Source organism: Psammomys obesus, unplaced genomic scaffold, assembly GCF_907164565.1.
Source record: "Psammomys obesus unplaced genomic scaffold, mPsaObe1.curated_primary_1811, whole genome shotgun sequence".
Classification (NCBI taxonomy): domain Eukaryota; kingdom Metazoa; phylum Chordata; class Mammalia; order Rodentia; family Muridae; genus Psammomys; species Psammomys obesus.
Genome location: NW_026596162.1, coordinates 289,301 through 312,180, shown reverse-complemented (window position 1 = coordinate 312,180; position 22,880 = coordinate 289,301). Strand labels below are relative to the sequence as shown.

Genomic DNA, 22,880 nt, shown 5'->3' with positions numbered 1-22,880 from the left:
TAGACTTGAGTAAAAGAGCCGCTGCCTCTGCAGTTCTGGGAGGGGATCTGCTGTACCCACTTCCTTCTCCAGGCTCCTCCCAGCCCAGCATCTGTGGTCATAACATGGCCGATGCACTGCGCATTTTTAAGACCCTCTGCAGCAGCTGCTGCCCAAACACCTAGGGGCCAGCAGCTCACTGGGCTCTTGCCTGCTGTCTGATCAAGACCTTTCTGAGTGACAGTTAGATCCTAAGCTCATGTGACTCTCTTCATTTCAGTTTTGGGAGGTGATAAGCGATGAGCATGGCATCGACCCCACCGGCAGTTACCATGGTGACAGTGACTTGCAGCTGGAGAGAATCAATGTGTACTACAATGAAGCTGCTGGTAAGGGTTTGGGTGTTTGGATATCAGACTTGTTTTCCATTCTGTGGCAGAGGAAGTGGCCTAGGAGCATGCAAACAAGAAAATGCCTTTTGCATACTCACTTACAATGCCATCTGGAAAAAAAAAAAAAATGTGTGCTGTAGTTCCTGTAGACCTCTGCATGTTTGGCATGAATAAGCACACTCTGCCTCTCCATTTTCTTTTTCCTCCTTTGTCTCAAAGCTGGGATTTTTGTAATGAGTTCGGCTGCTACATCTATCTCCTTGCCAAGCCCAATTGTAAGTCAGCTCTTGTCCCCACAGGCAACAAATATGTACCTTGAGCCATCCTGGTGGACCTGGAGCCGGGCACCATGGACTCAGTGAGGTCGGGACCCTTCGGCCAGATCTTCAGGCCAGACAACTTTGTGTTCGGTATGTCGTCATGCTCCATGAGAGCCGGCCAAATGACTCACTCCCTTCCTAGCAGCCAGGCTTTACAGTTCTGTGTGCAGTGCCCAGCTGAGCCTGTGTCCCACAGACCGCAAATCCTGGCCTGCCCTATGCTTCTGACAAGATGATGTCTGTGGCCACCCTTGACAGCTCAGAGGAGAATGTGGGCCTGTTGAGGCTGTGAAAGGCCTCCATGAGGAGCAGCCTCTGGGGGAGGGAGGGGTGAGAAGATGAAAGTCTTCAAAGAGGGCATCACAGGCTGCAGGACACTTCAAAGGGCCAGCGATGCCAGGTAACCACTTGAGTGACCAAGGTGTAGACCAAGTGCTTAGAGCTGCCTTCCCCTGCCTCTTTAATTATACCTAATGAAGAGTCTTTACAGGATGTTCTCTGTGCTTTTCATAAGCAACTCCTTTCCCTCAAGTTGTTTATTTGAGACAGTCTCATTATACCCCAGGATGACCCTCTGGCCTCTACCACCTAAGTAAGTACTGCCTTTACTGGGCATGGGCCACCACATTCAGCCCCTCAGCTTGATTCTAGCCTCCCATGTACCCCTCATTCTTGAAAAGGTGATCTTTTTTTAAAGCTTTTAAACCAATCTATAAAACCAGAACAGCTGAAGATAGTAATGAGGTGCCATACAAGAGCTGACATATGTATATATTATGCGCTGCTTAAAACCGGGCTGAGCGTCTCAAATGTTTCTGTGTGGTAAAAACTCAGAATCCTCTCAGCTTCCTGACATGTACAGAACATTGTTGTTTCTATGGCAACAGCACAGCAGGGCCTCAACTCCCCTTGGCCGTAGCTTAGCAACTGTGATCAACATTTCCCCAACACACTGGATTTCAACCTTTCCCAGGGTTGTTAATTCATGGAAATTTTACCTTTGGCAACAAAAGGGTGCCTAAAAGATTATCCAAGGGATCCCGAGAATAGTCCCACCTTGCCCCTCATAGTCTGAATGATATAACTTCTGTGTGTCTTTTTAATATTCTCTTTCTTCTGACAGGTCAGAACAGCACAGACATCACCGGGCAAAAGGCCACTACACAGACGGCACTGAGGGTGTCACCAGCTTAGGCATCAGACCCTTTCCCACAGTCTCAGCTACCAAGGGCAAGCCCTACAATGCCACCCTTTTTGGGCACCAACTGGTGAAGAACACAGGAAGCCCTGTATAACATCTGCCTCTGTACCCTCGAGCTGACCACACCCATATACAATGACCTCACCTACCTGGTGTCAGTCACCAGGAGTGGGGTGACCACTGGCTTATACTCCTCAGGCCAGCTGAATGTGGACCTGAGAGTGCTGGCTGTGAGCAAGCATAGTGCCCTTCCTGCACCCCGACCGGCCATGTAGCCACCCACCCTTTCTCTAGAAATGCTCATGCTCCCCCACAGAGGTTACGTTCTACCTAGGATGCTGATACTAAGAGTAAAATAGGTGGGGAGGGGCTAAGGCACCAGTGCAGCTGCCACTGAGGCACTGATAAAATGACGTCAGTCTTGGAGCTGGTGTGGTCAGAGCTGCCCAGGGACATCCCTTTACACAGGAGCAATCAAAGGAGTGACAACATCCTTGGACTATTCCTTCAGTTCTGGGTCTAGGGCCTTCCTGGAGCAGAAGGGATTCAAAGCCTTGCTTCATGAAGGCCCAGAGAGGGGATAAAATACTTAGGCCAGGAGCACCAAGATCTGAAAGTAAACATGGATAATAGGCGTGAGCTGCATGGGGTTACATGTTACCATCATCTCTCTGGTGCAAGCTTTTGGCTTCCTTGTCTTCCTCGGCTTCATTCTGCAGGACCCTTCCTGTGCTTCCTGAGCTCCAGACCATTCTAAATATCTGCTGTTAAGTCTCCCATCCCACATCATGGAAGGAGTCAGGCATAACCATCCCTCTATGTCCATAGGCTCCCTATCCGCAAACTAAGCCAATCTCAACTGGAAGCTATTTGGATGAAAGGTTGTATCTGTATGAGGCATATGTAGAGTTTTTCTTGTCACTGCCCATAAGCACTACAGTATAAAGAGCTACTTACATGACATTTACACTGCTTAGGTGTTCTGGCTCATGATTTAAAGCATACAAGGTGGTGTGGGATGTTCTAGGCATATGTGAACTGCTTTATGGAAGGAATACACATCTACAGATTTATGTAACACTTTCCCATGGGTACTGAAGGACAACCGGGCTAGCTCTATATTCCTGTGCAGCAAGTCCCTATGACATGAGGGGCTGAAAGTGACACAGTCATTCTACAGTCTCCAGGGTTCAGAAACTCAACAGTGAAGATGAGTCCTTCCCTCAGGACCCCACAGCTTGGTCTACACTGTCATCTGAAACTCAGAGGCCTGTTTCAAGCAATTCATCTAAGGGCCTTCTCATCTCTGAGGCTATTGACCAAAGGCTACTCTTTATATCTTGACGCTGCCTGGGCATTCACCACAACACACTTGCTCCTCCTTTAAGGCCACCAGGAGAGCATCCTCAGCCTGGTGGTCCAAACTGAGGCACTCTTCTAACACCATCTGCAAACAGTCTTGTTTTAGGGTCCATTAGAGACAGCCTAACCCAGGAAACCTTACGGCTAACAGACATGAAACCTAAGTGGCTATAAAACCCATCTCATCAGTACCTAGATTAGTTGAACAGTTGGAGAAGGGTCATTGTAGAATCTGCCTAATACACATGGACTGTGTAGACTGGAAATAACATGGTCTTTGGACCCAGATAAACCTGTACTTATCACAGAGTAAATAACTTAGCTCATTCATTAGTAAGTACTGTGCTTGTTTTGCCAAATGGCAAAGATGACCTAACTGTAGAGAGGTCACATAGGTTCCTTATAGTGAAATATATCTGTGTTTATATATTGCACTGCATATTAGATTAGCCACAAAGTATTGATTGGCGGCATTACATTAGCAGAAACAACATTTGGAGCTATAAAACACTATTACTTCTTGGTTTCCAAGGGGATTGGTCCCTATAGATGCCAATAAAATGGCCAAATATTTGCATATAACCTACACATTTCCTCATGTTTACTGGGTGTTGTCTCTAGATTACAGATAAACTCTGATACAATGGCAAAGTTATGCAAATAGTTGTTTATTTTGGATATATTTCATCCATGATTGCTTGGTTCCATAGATGTGTCATGTGCAGGTATAGGGGCCAACTGTAGGGGGAAAAACTTTAAAATTCATCTATATCTGACATATGAAGATAATGCTCAGGACTGTTTTTGCACATGTGGCAATTAGGCATCTGTAGTGACAGATGAAAAGGAGCACCCCTTCCAACTAATCAAGTATTTCTAGGATTTATCTGGGATATAAAGGAAGCATAAGAACCAGGAGGGATTCGGCGGTTCCCTGAAGATCCCAGCTTCTCGGTCAGGATGGCCCTGGTCAGTAGTTTTTTTGTTTTGTTTTATTTTCATGGCTGAAGTGCTCTTGGCCCAATAAACACTGTTGAAAATTTTATTTCAGTGTTCCTTTTTAGACAGAGGAGGTCCCTTGGTGTTTTGAAAGCACTTTCCCTGGTATTCCTTTAATTTAGCCTCCCATGCAGATTGTTCTTGAAAAAGCAGCATCGACCATGGTGGGGAGGGCAGAGGGAGGGATTGTTTCTGAATCAGAGGCTGCAGTACTGCAGTGTGGCTGGGAAAGGACCTCATTGAAGAGCACACAGGGCAACCATCCCTGAGCCAGGCTCTCTCCCCCATGCTTGCAAATATTTGCTGCAAAACATGTTTCCAGCAAAGGCAGTGTTTTTAGGCTCTGTTCAAATAAGTGGCTTCCTTCCCTTCAGAAGAAAAGAAAATATTGATGTCAAACTTCCCAAGTTGCTATTTGTCTTGAAAGCAAAAATGAACAGATCTTGGGCTCTGAAATGTTCTGGAAGAACTGAATAGTATTATTTCTACACTAGCTTAGCCAGGTCGGGGGTTGCCTGTTCAGCTCCACCCAAATTCCTTGGCCAACAGATCTTGGTGAGATATGAAAGCCAGTGCTTTGTGAATAGGTAATGAAGTAAACAAAGTTGCAAAGTAATGGGAACAAGGTCTCTTGGGTTCTTGGTACCTCATCGAGCTGGTCACTCCACTGCCCTGCATGGTGCAGGGCTTCCCAGGGGACCTGCAGACTCAAGGGGCTTGCGTAGGGAGGAACATTCAAAGGATGTCTCAGCTTGCTTCTAATGAGTGCCACTGTTTTGTCACTGGTCTTTCTCATAGGCCAAGAGGATGGATGATAATAGAAGGATGTACACGCAACAGCATGGGGTGCAGAGAGTGGAAAAGGTTCAGTTAGCTTGAGCAGTGGTTCTCAGCCTTCCTAATGCTGTGACCCTTTAACACACGTACCTAATGTTATGGTAAAACCCCCAATCATAAAATTACTTCGTTGCTTCTTCATAACCGTAATTTTGCCACTGTTACGAATCATAATGTAAATATCCAATATGCAGGATATCTGATATTTGACCCTGTGAAAGGGTCATTCAACCCCCAACGGCATCCTGACCCACAGGTTGGTAACTACTGAACTAGAGTATCACAAAGAAAGTAGTGTCAATCAGCTTTCTGTCACTGTGACAAAATACCCAGGATGAAAAAAAAATGTTGTAAGGAGGAAAGTTTCACTTGGCTCGAGGTTTCAGCAGTTCCATTCATGACTGGTTGTTACTTTGTGGCCTGCGGTGGATGTGTACTCTAAGGTGGAAATGTATGGTGAAGGGAGGTATTCTGTGAATGGTGGCTAAGAAAGGAAAGACAGCAGCTGGGGCTAGACTCCCAGTATCCCCCTCTAGGGCACCCTGTCAGTGACCTCACTTCCTTCTACTAAACCTCACCTCTTAAAGGCTCCACCACCTCCTAAAGGGCCAGAAGTTAAGGAGCAAGCCTTTAACACATGAGCATTTGGGGGATACAGAAAATACCAACTATGGCACTGACACAAGTTGATTCTAATCTATAAATGAGCATACGAGGCAGAGTGGACACAAACTGAACCCTCTGCAACCAGAAGCCCAAATAGATGCCCCCCCCATCAGATATTCTGATACAGTTGCAAGAACAATAAGAAATACAAGCTCCCTGAATGGGTGAAGGAGAAAAGAGGGCAAGGAGGGAGCCTACTGTCATGCCAGCTGCAACAGCTCAGATTTACGTAGCAACATTTGTCATGTGGCAGCTGGCATTGTAACTGCTGTCACAGGTGAGTCTCTTCAGTCTTCGTAACAGCCCCAGGGAGGTACAATTGTTTACGGAGATGCTTAGACGTTCAAGTCTCTTGTACAAAACAGTATAGAATCTGCATAGCCTATGGACAACCTCCTATGGCCAGCAGATTGTTTCTAGGTTACTAACAATGCCTGACATTATACATATCATGTTGTATTTACTGGGTGTTCAAATTGTATTGTTTAGACAATGACAACAAAGTTGACACATGCCCAGCTGCAAGCATTTACAGCAAATATTTTCGACTCCTTCAATATGGTTAGATGAAGCTACAGATGCAGAGGGCTCGAGGGTATGACTATTCCCACTTCACAGATGAAGAAGAGGTCACAAAGAGGTTAGATGTTTGGGATTTCCATCCACTCACTAAGCCCCTGTGGCCTGCGCTCTTACCAGTCAGGGAATGGGGGGGGCAGGGAAGAGAATTTTCTGCTCGCACAAAACAGCCTTGGCCATATGAGACAGAATTCATTCAGAGGATTCAGTATGGTCCAGGCGATGGGCAGCAGCTGGGGGATATTTTCATATAATGAGACTTTGTGACGTTGTGTTTGATTTAAGAAGCAAGATAGTATTTGTTCTTAATCAAGAAGGCATAGATGTTAAAATGATATTCAGAAGGAAAAGACTTCAACCCACAAGTTGAGGAAAAAGGAAGATATTAGCATCAAATATCAATACTGAAACAGACACATCTAGGGATGAGTGGATACACTAGACCTCTTAATACTTTCTATATTTTCTTGTTTGATTTTCATTTTGTTTTTTAATTTAATTTTTATTTTTCACAATTTATTCATTATATATCCTGATAGAAGTCCCCTCCCTCAACTATTTTCTATATTTTAAAAAAAAATTGTATATGTGCATATGTGCCCAAGTGCACTTACACGCATGTGGACAACATTTTGCGAAGTCAGTTCTGCCCACCTTTATGGGGATTCCAGTGAGCGAGCTCAGTGGCCAGGTTTGTATGGCACACATCTTTCCTTGCTGAGCCATTGTGCCAGCTCTGAATTTTTAAATTTTATAACCAAGAAGTATGTTCACAACACGCATTTATTTATGGGGTGAGAGCTTAACATGAGTTCAAGCTTGTCTAGGAGGTGCCTCTTCCATCTCCAAAGGAGATTCATGCTTGTAAAGAGGAACCATGACACATCTTTGAAGGTGGTTGAAATCTATCACTATGCATTTACTCTCAGTTATCACCATCTGATGAAAGTTTAACACATCTGGTGGGGTAAATGCTGAAATGAATGCCTTCAAAAGTTTACACCCCTTATGAGTAGACTGACCAGTCTGCCTCAGGTACGCCTGTCACCTATAGATGGGGCATCAGCTCTGTTGCAACTAACTTGCCACTCACCCACAGAGCACATTTCACCAAAGCTTTCTTCCGAGGACCCTCCCGGGTGGAACCCAGTGAACGCAAGATGAGACACTGGGCAGGATGAGAGACCTGAGTCCATGCTCAGCTCTCCACATTCTGGTCTAAATTGTGTCATCGCTACTCTGCAATGCCTTCGAGGCAGGGATGATGCTGGCGACAGGAAATGGCCTGTGATTGGAGGACACTGTTGTCCCTTGCCATCCGTCACCTGTCCAGCAGATCTGCTCCTTTTAGACAAGAAAAACAGATAAAAGGAGGGAGGGGCTAATTATTTTCCATAAAACAATGAGAGACCTGTTTTAGCGCAGTGTTAGCTTGGGCAGAGGTTGGGGGATTACTTGGCTCATTTCCTCCTGTCTACACTCTGAAAGCCACAAAGCAGCCTTGCATTGTGATAATGGCTATTCAGACTGCGGAGAGAGAGTAAAGCAGACTCAGCCCTCAGATGAGTCACTGCAGGGCAGGGCAGGCATTGTTTAAAATCGGTTTCCCTGGTCGACATCAAGGCTGGGCGCCCAATGGCGGAAGCAGGCTGACTTGATAATGCCCAAAGCTGATGGTCCCCAGGAGCCTGTGCCTGCCCTGAGCAACAGCCACTGTTTTCTTGAATTGGGACCACTCAGTGTCCAGAGCACATCGGATGCTGTTCCTCCCTCGGCCGGTATTTCCATCTGGTGAGGTAGACTCAAAGGTGAGGTGAGTTGCTGGGGGACCCAGCTAGGAAGCAGTAGAAAAGCCTCATTCCCTGAGGTGACCCACTCTCTGCCTGCTTGGGGACCTCACTTCCCCAGGATCACAGCCTCTTTTCCTCTTGGCCTTAAAAACTTCCATTATGAGCGAAGCGACAAAGGCCAGTATGCAACTCTCTGCAGGAAACCCTCATGAAATGCCACAACCAGCAACATTCTCCAGAACAAGGCCATTTCTGCAGAGGTTCTGGGAGATTCTGGCTGATCATGAAGAGCCAAGATGTGGAGCTGGAGGCAGAGTGGGGAGAAATGGAGGCCAGGCCTTGTCCCTTGGAAGAGTATCAGCTGGACAAGCTGTCAGTGGGGACCTAACAGCTTCCGGGGTGGGAGAAAGAAGAGCATTTTTAGGACACCCATCCCCACGGGAGGTACCAGCGCTGCCTGCCTGCTAGGATGGAGGAGCTGGAGGTCTGGATCTCTGAAGCAGGGCCCATGAAGATGTGGCTTAGCCCAGGCTTAATGACGAGTGACTGGCTTGCGGCTTCCACCTCAGCTGATGACCGGATATTAATACAGCAGGTTCCCCATTTACAACAGCATCGCCTTGGACTTTATGAAGGCATTTTCGCTCCATAAACCCAACCTGCTTTCATATATGCCTTCTCATTTCCTGCTCACAAAGCCGGCTGCAAGGCACCTGTAATTATTTAATGTTTGAAGAAACTGGATCTCAAGAGACAAAGGCCGAGGCTCTTGTTTACCTGTCGACTGTTCCAGACCCAATGAAGAATAACTCCCTTTGGTCCAGCCCTCCCCCAAGCCTTCCAAACTCACCCAGGGTTTGGCTTTCTAGCTGGTCAGATTTTAAACCTTGCTTTCTGATGGGAAGAATCGGGTCAGTAGTGATGCCTACTGTAGAACAGTGCTGGCCAAGAGAAGTATAATGTGAGCCCTGAGTGTGGGCCGCACCACAGTTTTTATATTTTCCTGGTTATCCCTCCCCCCTTTTTTATTTTGTTTTGTTTTGTTTCGAGAAAAGGTTTCTGCGTTTTAGCTAGGTTGGCCTCGAATTTACAGAGAAGCTCCTGCCTCTGCCTCCCACGTGCCGGGATTAATGACATGCGCCACCACCTCCCAGCAGCTGATTATCACATCTTTAAAAGTGAAAAAAAAAAGTGAATCATTAAAAAAAATATATATATTTCAAACACTGTATCCAAATACGGTCACTGTGACCTGTTGTGGAGTTCTCTGGCAAGGTTCCCGAGTCGGTGAAAACTGTTGTGTAGCTCACACAGCAACATTTTAACTCAGGAAGGGCACTGCGTTTCAAGAGCTCAATAGCCACCTGTGGCTAGTGGCTACTGAAATTACCTCATTGGTAGCCTAACGTTTGGAGGAGTACACTTGACCTCAGAGCTGTACAAGATTCCTCCTCTTCCTCCCCTCGCTCTCTCGCTCCAGCACGTGCGCACCGGCAGAAATTTCGACTTTCAAGAGGCTTTTAGGACCCAAGGGTTCAGAGCAGACTGATGGCAAATCTAGTTTTGGGCACTTTTCCTCCCGTGACCCAGTAATCTATCTGCAGAGCTCGGCCTTGCAGTCTTTGAAGTAAGTCCAGACCCTCTCTGGATCCTCCCCTTCTCCTCCCACGCGGTACCACGCCTGGCGTTTTAGCTTTCCCTCAATTACCACCCACGCTCGAAAGAGGACGGGGTGGGAGTTCAAGCCTCTGCTCAGCATGCAGGCGCCCCCTTTTCAGAAGGACTTCCAATGGAGATGCATCTTCGGTTCTGGGCTCCGAGGCCAAGAGCGTGGGGACACACCTGTCCTGCTACTGTGGAGGCGGGAGCCCAATCTCTAGCCCCTGAGTGTTGGGAGTGAGCGGGGTGGGAGAGAAGCCCGAGTGTGACCTCGCCAGCGGACAAGCAGCTCAGGTGGACGCCGACGGGGAAGCTAGCAGGACCCGCCGAGGGGCGCAGTGGCGCTGGGACGCTGGCTGCAGGGCGCGTGGCCCGGCACCTCGCACCGCGCCCCGGCTCCCTCTCGCGGTGCCGCAGTCCCCGCCGCGCCCGCCCCTCGGCCCTGCCCCCCCATGACGTCAGCGCGGCCGGGCGGGTCCCCGGTTATAAAAGGCGGAACTGGGGGAGGGCGACAGGTCTTTGCGCTCCCTAGCCCTCCGTCCACGCACTGCTCCGAGGGCCAGCGCCTCCACCCCTTCTACAGCCAGCACCATGCGCGAGATCGTGCACATCCAGGCGGGCCAGTGCGGCAACCAGATCGGCGCTAAGGTGGGCGCGCCCCCGGGGAGGGTGTGGGTGGGGTCGCCCCCTTGGGTCGGGGTCACAAGGTTGTTGGGGGAGGGGGCAGGCCGAGCCTGGGGGATCCAGAGGAGGCCAGGCTAGTGACGCATTCCACCGATGGCTACTGGGCGGGCCGGCTCCCAGGAGCCGGTCTTTCAGCCACGATGCGCGCCCGCCGGACAGGGTGTCTTAAATCAAAGGTCCATTACATTGCTTTGAGACGCAGCCCGTCTACGGGGGTGCAGTTGGCATTACTCTTTTTTTTTTTTTTTTCGTCTGTAAAATTTGGGTCGGGGTCACTGTCATCTGCGTTGAGGACCTCATGTCAAATGTAATTTGTTTTTTGTTTTTGTTTTTTTTTTTTTTTGGTCTGACATTTGAATGAAAAAAAAATGCAGTGTCATTGGTTTGACAGATGTTACAGAGGCGTGTCTTTGGGCCAACAGACGAGGGTGTTAGACAAATTCTCTTACAAGGGCTGGACTAGACGTGACACAAAATGCTACGGTCGTCTTTCTCCTCCGTTGTGACACTGCACGGAATAGGGGCTGTGAGACCCGACGGCAGTCGGGAGGCAGCAGTGGGCATTTAACATGGGTGTGGGCGGGTGCCTGTACAAGGACGTGGTCTCTTTCAGCACCGCCATATTGCCCACCCAACCTCCCCACCCCCTTTCCTGCTGCCAAGTCACAATGGAGGCTGCACCCTGAGGATGGCTTTTGCCAGGGCTGCCAGGCGCCCTCTCAGGATCGTGCTGCCCATCGCCAAACATTCCTAGCTGGGGGTCAATACACGGAAGCCAATATGTAGGTCAGTGGTATAAAACTGGGTTGTTGAAAGCTGCCATGAAGTCTGTGCCAGGAGCCATTGATCCCTGGAGGCGCAGGGGGCGGGGCACCTGATCTTCCCTTCTGCCTTCCCCATCCATCAGCCTGTACCTAGTAGCATTCAGCCCTGCCTGGAGTGATAGAGAGCCGCTGTCTCTGCAGTTCTGGGAGGGGATCTGCTGTACCCACTTCCTTCTCCAGGCTCCTCCCAGCCCAGCATCTGTGGTCATAACATGGCCGATGCACTGCGCATTTTTAAGACCCTCTGCAGCAGCTGCTGCCCAAACACCTAGGGGCCAGCAGCTCACTGGGCTCTTGCCTGCTGTCTGATCAAGACCTTTCTGAGTGACAGTTAGATCCTAAGCTCATGTGACTCTCTTCATTTCAGTTTTGGGAGGTGATAAGCGATGAGCATGGCATCGACCCCACCGGCAGTTACCATGGCGACAGTGACTTGCAGCTGGAGAGAATCAATGTGTACTACAATGAAGCCGCTGGTAAGGGTTTGGGTGTTTGGATATCAGACTTGTTTTCCATTCTGTGGCAGAGGAAGTGGCCTAGGAGCATGCAAACAAGAAAATGCCTTTTGCCTGCTCACTTACAATGCCATCTGGAAAAAAAAAAAAAAAGTATGCTGTAGTTCCTGGAGACCTCTCCATGTTTGGCATGAATAAGCACACTCTGCCTCTCCATTTTCTTTTTCCTCCTTTGTCTCAAAGCTGGGATTTTTGTAATGAGTTCGGCTGCTACATCTATCTCCTTGCCAAGCCCAATTGTAAGTCAGCTCTTGTCCCCACAGGCAACAAATATGTACCTCGAGCCATCCTGGTGGACCTGGAGCCGGGCACCATGGACTCAGTGAGGTCGGGACCCTTCGGCCAGATCTTCAGGCCAGACAACTTTGTGTTCGGTATGTCGTCATGCTCCATGAGAGCCGGCCAAATGACTCACTCCCTTCCTAGCAGCCAGGCTTTACAGTTCTGTGTGCTGTGCCCAGCTGAACCTGTGTCCCACAGACCGCAAATCCTGGCCTGCCCTATGCTTCTGACAAGATGATGTCTGTGGCCACCCTTGACAGCTCAGAGGAGAATGTGGGCCTGTTGAGGCTGTGAAAGGCCTCCATGAGGAGCAGCCTCTGGGGGAGGGAGGGGTGAGAAGATGAAAGTCTTCAAAGAGGGCATCACAGGCTGCAGGACACTTCAAAGGGCCAGTGATGCCAGGTAACCACTTGAGTGACCAAGGTGTAGACCAAGTGCTTAGAGCTGCCTTCCCCTGCCTCTTTAATTATACCTAATGAAGAGTCTTTACAGGATGTTCTCTGTGCTTAATTTTAGAAGCTACTGAGTATTGTTAAAATGTGTCCTCTTCCTCAAACTTGATTTAAAAAAAAAAAAAAGATTTACTTATTTATTTATTTACTACTATTTATAATTATTCTGCCTGTATACCAGAAGAGGGCACGAGATCTCTGGCAATTGAACTCAGGACCTTTGGAAGAACAGCCAGTGCTCTTAACCTCTGAGCCATCTCTTCAGCCCTCACACTTAATTCTTACTTTATTATGATCCCCAGAGTCTTTAAGGTCAGGGATACATGGACAATATTTCCTTTCTATAAAACAGTGTATCAAAAAGACGACTGAATGTTTTCTAAGGCCGGTTCTTCCTTTTCCTTCACAGTCCAATGACACCACCCTCAATGCTTAAGTTTGTCTAATATTCTCTTCCTTCCTGGCAGGCCAGAGCGGTGCAGGAAATAACTGGGCCAAGGGCCACTACACAGAGGGTGCCGAGCTGGTGGACTCCGTCCTGGACGTGGTGAGGAAGGAGTCCGAAAGCTGTGACTGTCTCCAGGGCTTCCAGCTCACCCACTCACTGGGGGGAGGCACTGGCTCAGGCATGGGGACCCTGCTCATCAGCAAGATCAGAGAGGAGTACCCAGACAGAATCATGAACACCTTCAGCGTCATGCCCTCACCCAAGGTCTCTGACACCGTGGTGGAACCCTACAATGCCACCCTCTCAGTGCACCAGCTGGTGGAGAACACAGATGAAACCTATTCTATCGACAACGAGGCCCTGTATGACATCTGCTTCCGCACTCTCAAGCTGACCACACCCACCTATGGCGATCTCAACCACCTGGTGTCAGCCACCATGAGTGGGGTGACCACCTGCCTGCGCTTCCCAGGCCAGCTGAACGCAGACCTGCGCAAGCTGGCCGTGAACATGGTGCCCTTCCCTCGCCTGCACTTCTTCATGCCAGGCTTCGCACCTCTGACCAGCAGGGGCAGCCAGCAGTACCGAGCCCTGACGGTGCCCGAGCTCACCCAGCAGATGTTCGACTCCAAGAACATGATGGCCGCCTGCGACCCCCGCCACGGCCGCTACCTGACCGTGGCCGCCATTTTCCGGGGCCGCATGTCCATGAAGGAGGTGGATGAGCAGATGCTCAACGTGCAGAACAAGAACAGCAGCTACTTCGTGGAGTGGATCCCCAACAACGTCAAGACGGCCGTGTGTGACATCCCTCCTCGAGGCCTCAAGATGTCAGCCACCTTCATTGGCAACAGCACGGCCATCCAGGAGCTGTTCAAGCGCATCTCGGAGCAGTTCACCGCCATGTTCCGGCGCAAGGCTTTCCTGCACTGGTACACGGGCGAGGGCATGGACGAGATGGAGTTCACCGAGGCGGAGAGCAACATGAATGACCTGGTGTCTGAGTACCAGCAGTACCAGGATGCAACAGCTGATGAGCAGGGCGAGTTCGAGGAGGAAGAGGGCGAGGATGAGGCTTAAGAACTTCTCACATACATTGTGCACCTTTAGTGAACTTCTGTTGTCCTTCAGCATGGTCTTTCTATTTGTAAATTATGGTGCTCAGTTTGCTTCTGTCAGAAATTCACTGTTGATGTTATAGTTTGAACCTCCTTTCAAGATTACAGTATTGTCTAAGAAATCTATACTAATAAAAAAGCATGTGTATAAAACCTGTGCTCCTTTTGTCCTCGACATCCTATCTTTTTTTTTTTTTTTTTTTCTGAAATACAAAGCTTCAGGGTGTAATAGCACTGTGGGACTTGCTTAGTGTTTTAGTTGTTAGCATTCTAGATACCCTATGAACTTGTCAAATTAAGGACTTAATCAAAGGCTTTTAATTCTCAGGCAATAAAAATATGTTGTAAATTCAAGATATGCTAAAATAGCAAACACAAACACTACAAATGATTACCATAAAATTTATTTGAAAACAAATTATGGTAAAATTTGCTCTTTGATAAAAGAATTTGCTTTCAGGACAATGATAGAAACTCATAATTTAATGTTAAAAACACCAATATTCATGTTTTTTGCAGCCGTTGAAGCTATAACCTGATTTGGGTATGCAATTTTTCTTGCTTGCATAGTCACACTTAGGGAGTATAAAAAACCTGACAGTTCTGTCTGTGAACTGAGGTGAAAAGCAAGAGAAGGCAATTTGGAGCATCCTGCTAACAGGCAATGGCATGGTCCTTCAATACAGAATCCCCCAGACACCAAAGGCTTCCTGGAATTTCACTGTAGAAAGTCTTCTACCAACTTGTTGAATTCATCTGCGAAGCGTAAATGCAGGTTATGTTTGCCTTCAGGCATCAGATGCAACCTAAGAGACAAACCAAGTGCTTGATCAGTGGTCTATAGTAAAAACGTTTCCCTCTCTCTAGCATTTGAAGAGACTCTTTCAGAACCATATGAACATTCCAAGGATGTGAATGTCAGGGTGAACTCCCGTGCAGGTTCCTACCACTCCAGAGATAGACCATAAGGCCATCACTGAACAGTGACAATGTTGGGATTGGCCTCAGGTAACAAAAACAGTTACAGTTTGACTGGAAAACAGTGGAGAAGGTGATCTGATAGTTACTTTAAAAATCCATTTTTAACAAACTTGTTTTTTAAACAAGACTACTGGGGGAATGACTATAAAAATTATAGTAGTGACGGCGAGTGACCATAACCCCAGTTCTTCAAAAGATGAAAAGAGTGAGAAATGATGGGAATTCACTGAGTTGCGGAGGTGAGTTTTTATTTGGGGAGGGGGGAGGTATCTGTGGGCAAGCAAAATAGGAATTCTCAGGCCCCAGCAGCAGCCCTCATATAAGGTTCTAAGTCATCTGTCACGCTCAGGATACAGAGCAAATAAGCCTGATTGCAGCCAGCAGACAGATGGAAAAATGCCTTCGGAATTTTGGGTGGGTGTTGGGACTCCTCAGTAGCCATGTGTGCACAACTACTTCTGCAGCTGTCAAATCATGTCTTTGGTGGACCCCTCTGTCCTGGAAAGCCCCCCCCCCCTTTTTCCATTTAATATCATTTTGGTCAAAGGGGACTGATTTGTAATTTTTTAAAAAAACAAATACAAACTTTTAAAAAAATCTATTTTATTTATTAGCTTCTAAAGCATAGAAACAGAGTTTAGACAAAGCTTTTAGGAGGCCAAGGTTAAGTTCGAGCCATGTTGTCTACAGTGACAACTGGGTTTCGAAAGAACTAGAGTGGAGCAAAATTCCAGTGGCTACACTCTGTACTTTGTCTGATCTTTTTGATGAGGGCTGATGGCTCTCAGAAATTGAGCGGCTGATAGGGAGGACTCTGGAGGAAGGCGGCCCTGCTCAGAAGATGCTGGGCCTCTTGCGATTCTGCCATGCCAGTAGCAGGGGTGGGAGGACCAAGAAAATCAAATGGAAAGGAAATATATACTGCTGGTATCTTTCAGGGGTTGCTGCAAGGCTAATAATGCTATTCATGGTAACTAGAACATTTAAGTTTAAAAGACGCTTCTTAAAAGGGACGAGTTATACCAGCCACACCACACAGGTGTGGGGCTACAGGCATGCTCAAAGCTACACGTTTTAAGACGCAGAAAACACTCAGCTGCTGAGCATGCTGAGGTTACAGAAGCAAGAGCGTAGGCCAGACTACAACCGTTTATCTTAATTAAGCTGGGGTTGGAAGCCAAGAAACCCTGACCTGGTCATCCTGAAGTACATCTAGAGATGCCCAACTCAGCTGCCCCCTGTCCTGCCCCGTTTCTACAATCTGCCTGTTCCTAACAAGGACAGCTGCAAATCCCTTTTTTTAGCCATATAATGAAGCCTGGTAACGGTGAAGCCTACATCTCTACATCTCTACATCTTGGGAAAGTAAATATAAGGTTCTGTATGTTAAAAACATGAGAGAACTGCTCTAGATGCTGGAGGGGTGCATTAGTGAATACGGAGATGGCCAGAGGACGGATGATGACTGAGGAAACGGATAGGTGGGTAGGTGGGTGGATGGATGGGTGAGTGGGTAAGTGGGTGAATAAGTGGATGCATGAATGGATGGATGGACATAAGAAAATATGAAGAAAATTATTCTCCTTGATGCCTTTTCTTAGTGCAAATCCTCCCCCTCACTCTGCTTGGAGCCTACTGTGAATCCTCCTGGGAACAGGACTGCACAGCCAGGCACAAACACCTGGCCAGGCAGCCCTCTGCTGCTGACCCACTTCTTACCGAGACAACAAAAGGATCCACATGCTTCACTGAGTGGCTTTCAAACAATCACGTTCTCCAGGAAAACTGGTAGGAAAGCCTGCGATTAACCACAGGCTCAGATGACAGTGAAGGGGCCCTACAGGGTTCAAGTTTCTATTTCTAAGGCAGGGGTCCTGCAGCAGGTGGCATCTTTCGAAAGACTCTAGAACTCTTGGGGAGACACTGTTAAATTTGAGTAAACCTGGTGGTCATCTCAGCTCTGCTGATCCAGCCCCTCTCAGTCATGCTGGCATGAGACACTGATCTCACCATATTGGCATTTTTGTCTTCACTCTCACTATTTTTAGCTTTCAAATGAAGCTTCATTTGAGCTGTCTGATAGTGACAAGGCCATAATGAACATGCTATAGCACCTTCACTCTGAATGAATGGGACAAAATTCTCGGTATCTTCTGAACCTATATACTGTCCAGGAAGGATATGTGCACATCTGCTTTCCCTGAAAGCCGAATGAGCGGCTGCTTCTTTGTGAGGGGCTCTTGTCCATCAAGAAAGTGGACAGCAGCAAACTACACAGGCCCCATTCTCATCCCTCAATGACAGGGCTTCAAAGCTATGCAAACCTGACTGCCCGCACCAGACTTCCTGTTCAGAAACGGAATGTTTTCTTTTTCGATCACGCCTTCGAGAAAACCCCGAGAAAAAGGTAAAGATGCGAGAACTACAAGTTTCTTCCAGCCGGTGAAGCTAGAAGGCACTGCCCACAGACTTTACCCTACCAGACGTTTGGGGGTGGAGGGGCAGACATCTCATGGGGGGAGGTTTCTTTTCTTAAATCCAATAATCATGCCTCACGCATGAAAAAGAAATTAAATCGCTGCGGTGGCCCCGACCCACCCACGGTGGAGCGCGTCTAGCTTCTACCAGGTCTGCAGGATTAATGATCTACTGCGGTGTGTGGGGGACAAACCTGCTGAGATTCCAGGAAGCTGTCTGGGGCCTACCAACAGCAGTAAATGATAAACGTAACCGTGGGGGTCAGTAGCGCCTTTATGGAGGCAGCATGGCCTATGCACTGACAGTTACACCCCCCTCCAACCCCACCCACCACTGAGCCATTTTTTTCTCCTTAAGAGAAGTTTTGCAAAATGGTTCTAGCGTTTGCCTGGAAAGGGTCAGACAGACTCTGCTCCTCTTGAGTCAAAAAGGCCTCCACTCTGGGGATTTCTATTTGAACTGAACGCTGTGGCCACAGGCCACCTGACTGCTCTTCTCTGCAAAGGTCCCACTTAGGGGAGAAGTCACCACGGCATGAGGGGTGGGAGCTCCCAGCAAGATGTGGTATGAAAGCACAGGCTTCAGCAGGTACCTTTCATCAGCCTCTCTCTCCCCCAGGACCCTGGACTTGCTTTGCTATCTGGCAGAGAAAGGGAACTCAGCTGCTGGTGTGAACCGGTTCCACCTTCATGCTCCAGTTCACACTGCTCCAGAAGGAGGAACTGCCTCCTCTCAGGGACTCAGACAAGAAGACAGTAACTAGCCCACCCCCTTCCACTCCATTCACATAACCTCCAGGAAAGCCATGCCAAGATCAAGAAGTCTGTGCAGAGGAGCCATACGCCTGTCAGCCCTTCTCCATAGCCATGGTTACGTTCACATGTCAATTGGACTGGGTTCTGGGGTGCCCAGATATTTGATCAGACAATATTGTGGTTGGGCCTGAGTGTGCTGGGAATGGCATGAAGACCTGAATCCGTGGGCTGAATAAAGTAATTACCCTCCCTGGTGTGAGTAGAGCTAGTTTAATCTGCTGACAGTCAGGTTGAGAAGATAGCTAGCACCTACATTTTACACGCCAGAAAACAAGCTAGAGATGTCATGTGCAAATACTCAAGGGCACACAGTCAAATGACCATCTGGTGCTCTTAATTCCATTGTCACAAATGCTACTCAGCCTCCTTTCATTTCCAGAGAGGACTCCTTTAGCTCCTCCCCTTGGCTGAAGCAAACCTGCAATGTCATTCTACACTCGTCGATTTTACCACTGTTCTTTCCTGCTTGCTTGGCTCCCAGGCCTGCATGGCCGTGCAGCCGGGCCACTTCAGAGCCTAACCTCTGGACACCTACTGCTCCTGCTTGCACACATGCTTTCTGCTTTCCTCCCTTCCTACCTCATGCCTCCCCTGTTATTCACAGAACCTTTAAAATGTGATAGATTATATCCTGAGAGAGCTATTCAATGGGATAAAAATTAAATCACGTGCCGAGAGCTGTTGAAAAAGGTATGAATAGCAGGGCTTGGTGGCGCACCCACGGAGCTGTAAATCCCAGCACTCGGGGAGGCAGAGGCAGGCTGATCGTGGTGAGTTCAAGGCCAGCCTGCTTTACAAGGTAAGTCCAGGACAGCCAAGGCTGTTTTGAGATACCCTGTCTTAACCTCCTCCCCCTAAAGGGAACATGCCTTTGATCCCAGCACTCAGGAGGCAGTGGTAGATGGATCTCCGTGAGTTCAAGGCCAGACTGGTCTACAAAGGACAGCCATGACTATTACACAGAGAAACCCTGTCTGAAAACAAAACAAGAAACAAAAACAAAAGAATGTACCTAATATATCCATATTGCCAAACACCACAGTTTAGCCTCACCTATCTTAAACATGCTTGGAATGCTTACGTCAGCCTACAGCTGAGCGAAATCATCTCCCGTGCCATGAGCCCTGATTTATAACCAAGCTTCGAGGACTTCATACAGTTTAGTGAGTTTTGTTGTCTGCACGGGAGCTCTGACATTTCTGCAGAGTTGAAAGTCTTTCTTAGAGGACGGCTAAAGCAGGAATTCTCCACCTTCGTTGTGGCAGCAAGCTAGCTGGTTCCCAGCACAGTGGCCTGACCCATCTGTGCGGTCCACAACCTCTCCAGTCAGTCCATCCCTGCTGCCTCCAAGAGCCTCTTCACACCAGCTCTAGAGTATGATGAGTACCAATTACCACTTGACAAGATTTCCCAGATGGCTGCTGGGGCTGGCTGCATGCTTTGTAACAGGGCTGGCAGACGACGCAGGCAAGAAGCCCATCGTCCAGGAGAGAGTTCTGGCTACACAGCAGCCCTGAAACCAGGATCAGGGCAGGAGGCAAAGACACCTCACCTCACTGCTGCGGTCAGACAGCCTTCACTATGGGTTTTACACAAGAGCTTTTGTGGGAGAATGTAGCTGCCTGGAACTGAAAACTTAAAACAAAGGCCTCTTTGCTTTTAAGAGGAATCTCTATGAAGGGAGGAAAGAGAAGAGGAGGAGACAGATTGGCAAAGCTGGAGGCTGGTCTCCTTCCAAGGAGGTAAAAGCAGTGCTGTGTGACTCATACGTGGTAAGCGCTGTTTGGTAAAAACCCATGAGCCCAGACTATGCCTTGAAGTGGAGTTTAAAGGTGTCTGGCGAGGTGTATTGCTGTCCCGCCTCACAAGGCATGGTGCAGAAGCACAGCAGGGATTTCCTGCTCTAGGAACCCAGTTCTCTTCTTTGTGCTCCCAAAGAAGTCAGCCATGGTCTTGCAGGTTCCAATCCAACACAAAGGGCTCTTTTTGCAAGAGGAGTGGAAAATACATACGACTGTTACTTTTTTTTTAGAGAACCGTTGCTCATAATATTTTACCTCTAATCCGTCAGTTCCAAAGAGTAGCGACATAAGAAAATGATTTTCCACCAAACGCACAGGAAGGGCATGCTTTTCTTCAATATTGATGTATTCTGTTGCTAGGAGATGGGTTTGAGACAGAATTCCTAGACCAAACTCTTTTAGAGACAGATGTTTAATGAGCTTGACTATTTTTTTTTAAAGGGAAGTCTCTGCATTTATCATGAGTATCAGCATATAAAAAAACTGGTCATTTCTGAAGCAGGAAACAATCAGCCAGGCCACCTAATATAGCTGTCTTACCTTCTCCCTAAGGGTTCATTCATAAGAGGCAGTTATGCTATGGTGAAAAAAAGCTCTGTTTTAAGAAAATCCAGGACTTGTCATTTACCAACTAAATGGCTTGAAACACATTTAACATCAACCACCCTTGAATACTCATCTAAAAAACGGAACAATTTTTGCTAAGTTTGTAGGTGAAGTATAAATAGATATTTTATATGAGTGAAATATCTTTAAGATGAAAAAAATGCCATTTGGAAACATCACCCCAAACGTATAAAATTAAAATAAAACAAAGAAACTGAGGTGCATAGAAAACATCTGGAAGATTAGTAAGAAAATAAGCTGTTTGAATTTTGTGCCACAACGACAATTTAGTATTATAATTTTATAATAGTCAAGTCTGAAAATGACGTTTTTACCACAGACTTCTAATTTTTGAAAAAGTCCATTTACTCATAGTATAAGTTTAATCTAACTTCTACCTCTGTTCTCCACTTATACGCTACATTTTTCCCAAATCGGTTGCTGTTCATGCTCACATTCTTGCGTTTGTTTACCTCATGGCTGAACTGATACAGAAGAAATGTGTAGAAAGAAGAGAAGCCTTTCGATGTAAAGAATTATAAATATATACATGTAATTCATATACATAGATATATGAACTGCTATGAAATTGTATTTTGCTGTGGAATAAGAACCCCCGCCCCCTTTGATTCTAAATCCCCTGGGAAGTGTCAAGATACACCGAGGAGACTTATCCACAGGCAGTGGAGCTGTTGGGATGCTAGCTTTCCTTTCTGGGCTTCAGGGACTTTGAAGACAGGGACCTAAGCTAGGTGTGATAAGCAGTGCTGACCTTCCACAGGCATCAAAAATCAGGAACATGGAGGCACTGAGTACATATTTTATAGTGTAAAGTTTTATAATATAATTTTAGTGAGGAAAAAAAAACGCTTCAGAGTTGAATACAGAATGTGCCTGTATCTATGCAGTTGGCTACCAACGAACAGTTTGCTTTCTCGGTTTGGCTTAATGAATAGTTTTTATTGTTATTGTTTTTTAAATGAGTTAAAAAAAATCCCCACGTATCAAACTGTTACCAATGGTTGCTACAATTCTAAAGTGATGGTCTTGTTACAGACCATGGCCTCACTGTGCTCCTTCTGCTGAGGATTGTCAGAGCTCAGAGCTCAGGCCCTCTGTGTCTGTGGTGTTCTCAGTGCTGTGGTACTCTCTGACCAAATGATGGCCATATATCCTAAACCCACTTCTCCCACATCTTTTCCTTCCCTCGGTTTCTCTCATTTCCTCAGAGGCTCTGCGGTGCCTAGAAGTTGTGAAGCTGTAACAAGACTCACCGTGACCCTTTCACGTTCTCGAGAAGGAAGTCAGCATGAAAACGTGGGACCAGTGGATCCTTCTCCCCGTGCACGATGAGGGTTGGGCACTGGACCAGGGGCAGCAGGTGGCGGCAGATGTTACCTGAGGAGCACAGGAAACTGCCTTAGCCCAGTCACTGCCGGGAAGAAGCAAAACTCTGCAGAGACACGCGAAGCTAGGATTTGGACCTTAATGTTTCCCAGAGGCACCAAAGGCTTGGTCCCCAGAGCGGTGCCATTAGGAAGCAGTGAAAGCCTCAGGATGTGGCCTTGTGGGACATCCTTAATCACTGGGGACATATACCTAAAAGGGATTGTGAAACTCCAGCCTATCCTTTCTTCCCTTCTCTAACTCAGGAAGTGACTGGCTGCCTCACTGAAGATGCAAAGCCATATGGCCACTTGCTTATCAGCTGGAACCTCCAGAACAAGCCAAGGTACACCTTTTCTATTATCTTAGGTGTTCTTTCTTTCTTTCTTTCTTTCTTTCTTTCTTTCTTTCTTTCTTTCTTTTTCTTTCTTTCTTTCTCCGTTGAGATGCACGTCCCTCTGCATCTAGGCTTCCCTGTCAGTGGAAGCTAGCTAGTTTGATCTGGGGTTTCTTCCGGTTTTAACATTTTTCAGCTTTCCCTTCTGGTTCTGTGCTCTGTTTGTGCTGATGCTCTCCCAGTAAATAAACAGCTTTTAAATTATCAAATTTTATTACTAATGTCTAAAATAATGATTTAAATTCATTATTCATGTAAAATGATAGAAAAAAAATCAAATAAGTAAGTGAAACTCCCACATATTACAA

General features: G+C 47.3%; 2 protein-coding genes across 2 annotated transcripts in view; one reads left to right on the top strand and one right to left on the bottom strand.

The window, feature by feature from the left end:
* The first annotated feature begins 10,284 nt into the window (after positions 1-10,284).
* Positions 10,285-14,260, top strand: Tubb2a (tubulin beta 2A class IIa). The gene is made up of 4 exons (XM_055595147.1): positions 10,285-10,432; positions 11,660-11,768; positions 12,071-12,181; positions 13,009-14,260. Exons 1-4 carry the CDS (start codon positions 10,376-10,378, stop codon positions 14,067-14,069), a joined length of 1,338 nt encoding a protein of 445 aa, XP_055451122.1. The 5' UTR covers positions 10,285-10,375; the 3' UTR covers positions 14,070-14,260.
* Positions 14,261-14,495: 235 nt separating this feature from the next.
* Bphl (biphenyl hydrolase like) overlaps positions 14,496-22,880 on the bottom strand; it is a 34,659-nt gene continuing 26,274 nt past the window's right edge. The window contains exons 6-7 of the mRNA XM_055595146.1: positions 22,064-22,187; positions 14,496-14,913 (exon numbers count right to left, since the gene is read on the bottom strand). Of these exons, the coding sequence (XP_055451121.1) occupies positions 14,826-14,913; positions 22,064-22,187 (212 nt within the window). The 3' untranslated portion in view covers positions 14,496-14,825. The remainder of the gene's footprint in view (positions 14,914-22,063; positions 22,188-22,880) is intronic.

Bases quoted from the DNA above. Each gene is read 5' to 3' on its own strand.
- Tubb2a (XM_055595147.1), top strand. From the start codon at position 10,376: ATGCGCGAGATCGTGCACATCCAGGCGGGCCAGTGCGGCAACCAGATC. The intron at 10,433-11,659 runs GTGGGCGCGCCC...TCTTCATTTCAG, and splicing joins GCAACCAGATCGGCGCTAAG to TTTTGGGAGGTGATAAGCGA. The intron at 11,769-12,070 runs GTAAGGGTTTGG...TTGTCCCCACAG, and splicing joins GTACTACAATGAAGCCGCTG to GCAACAAATATGTACCTCGA.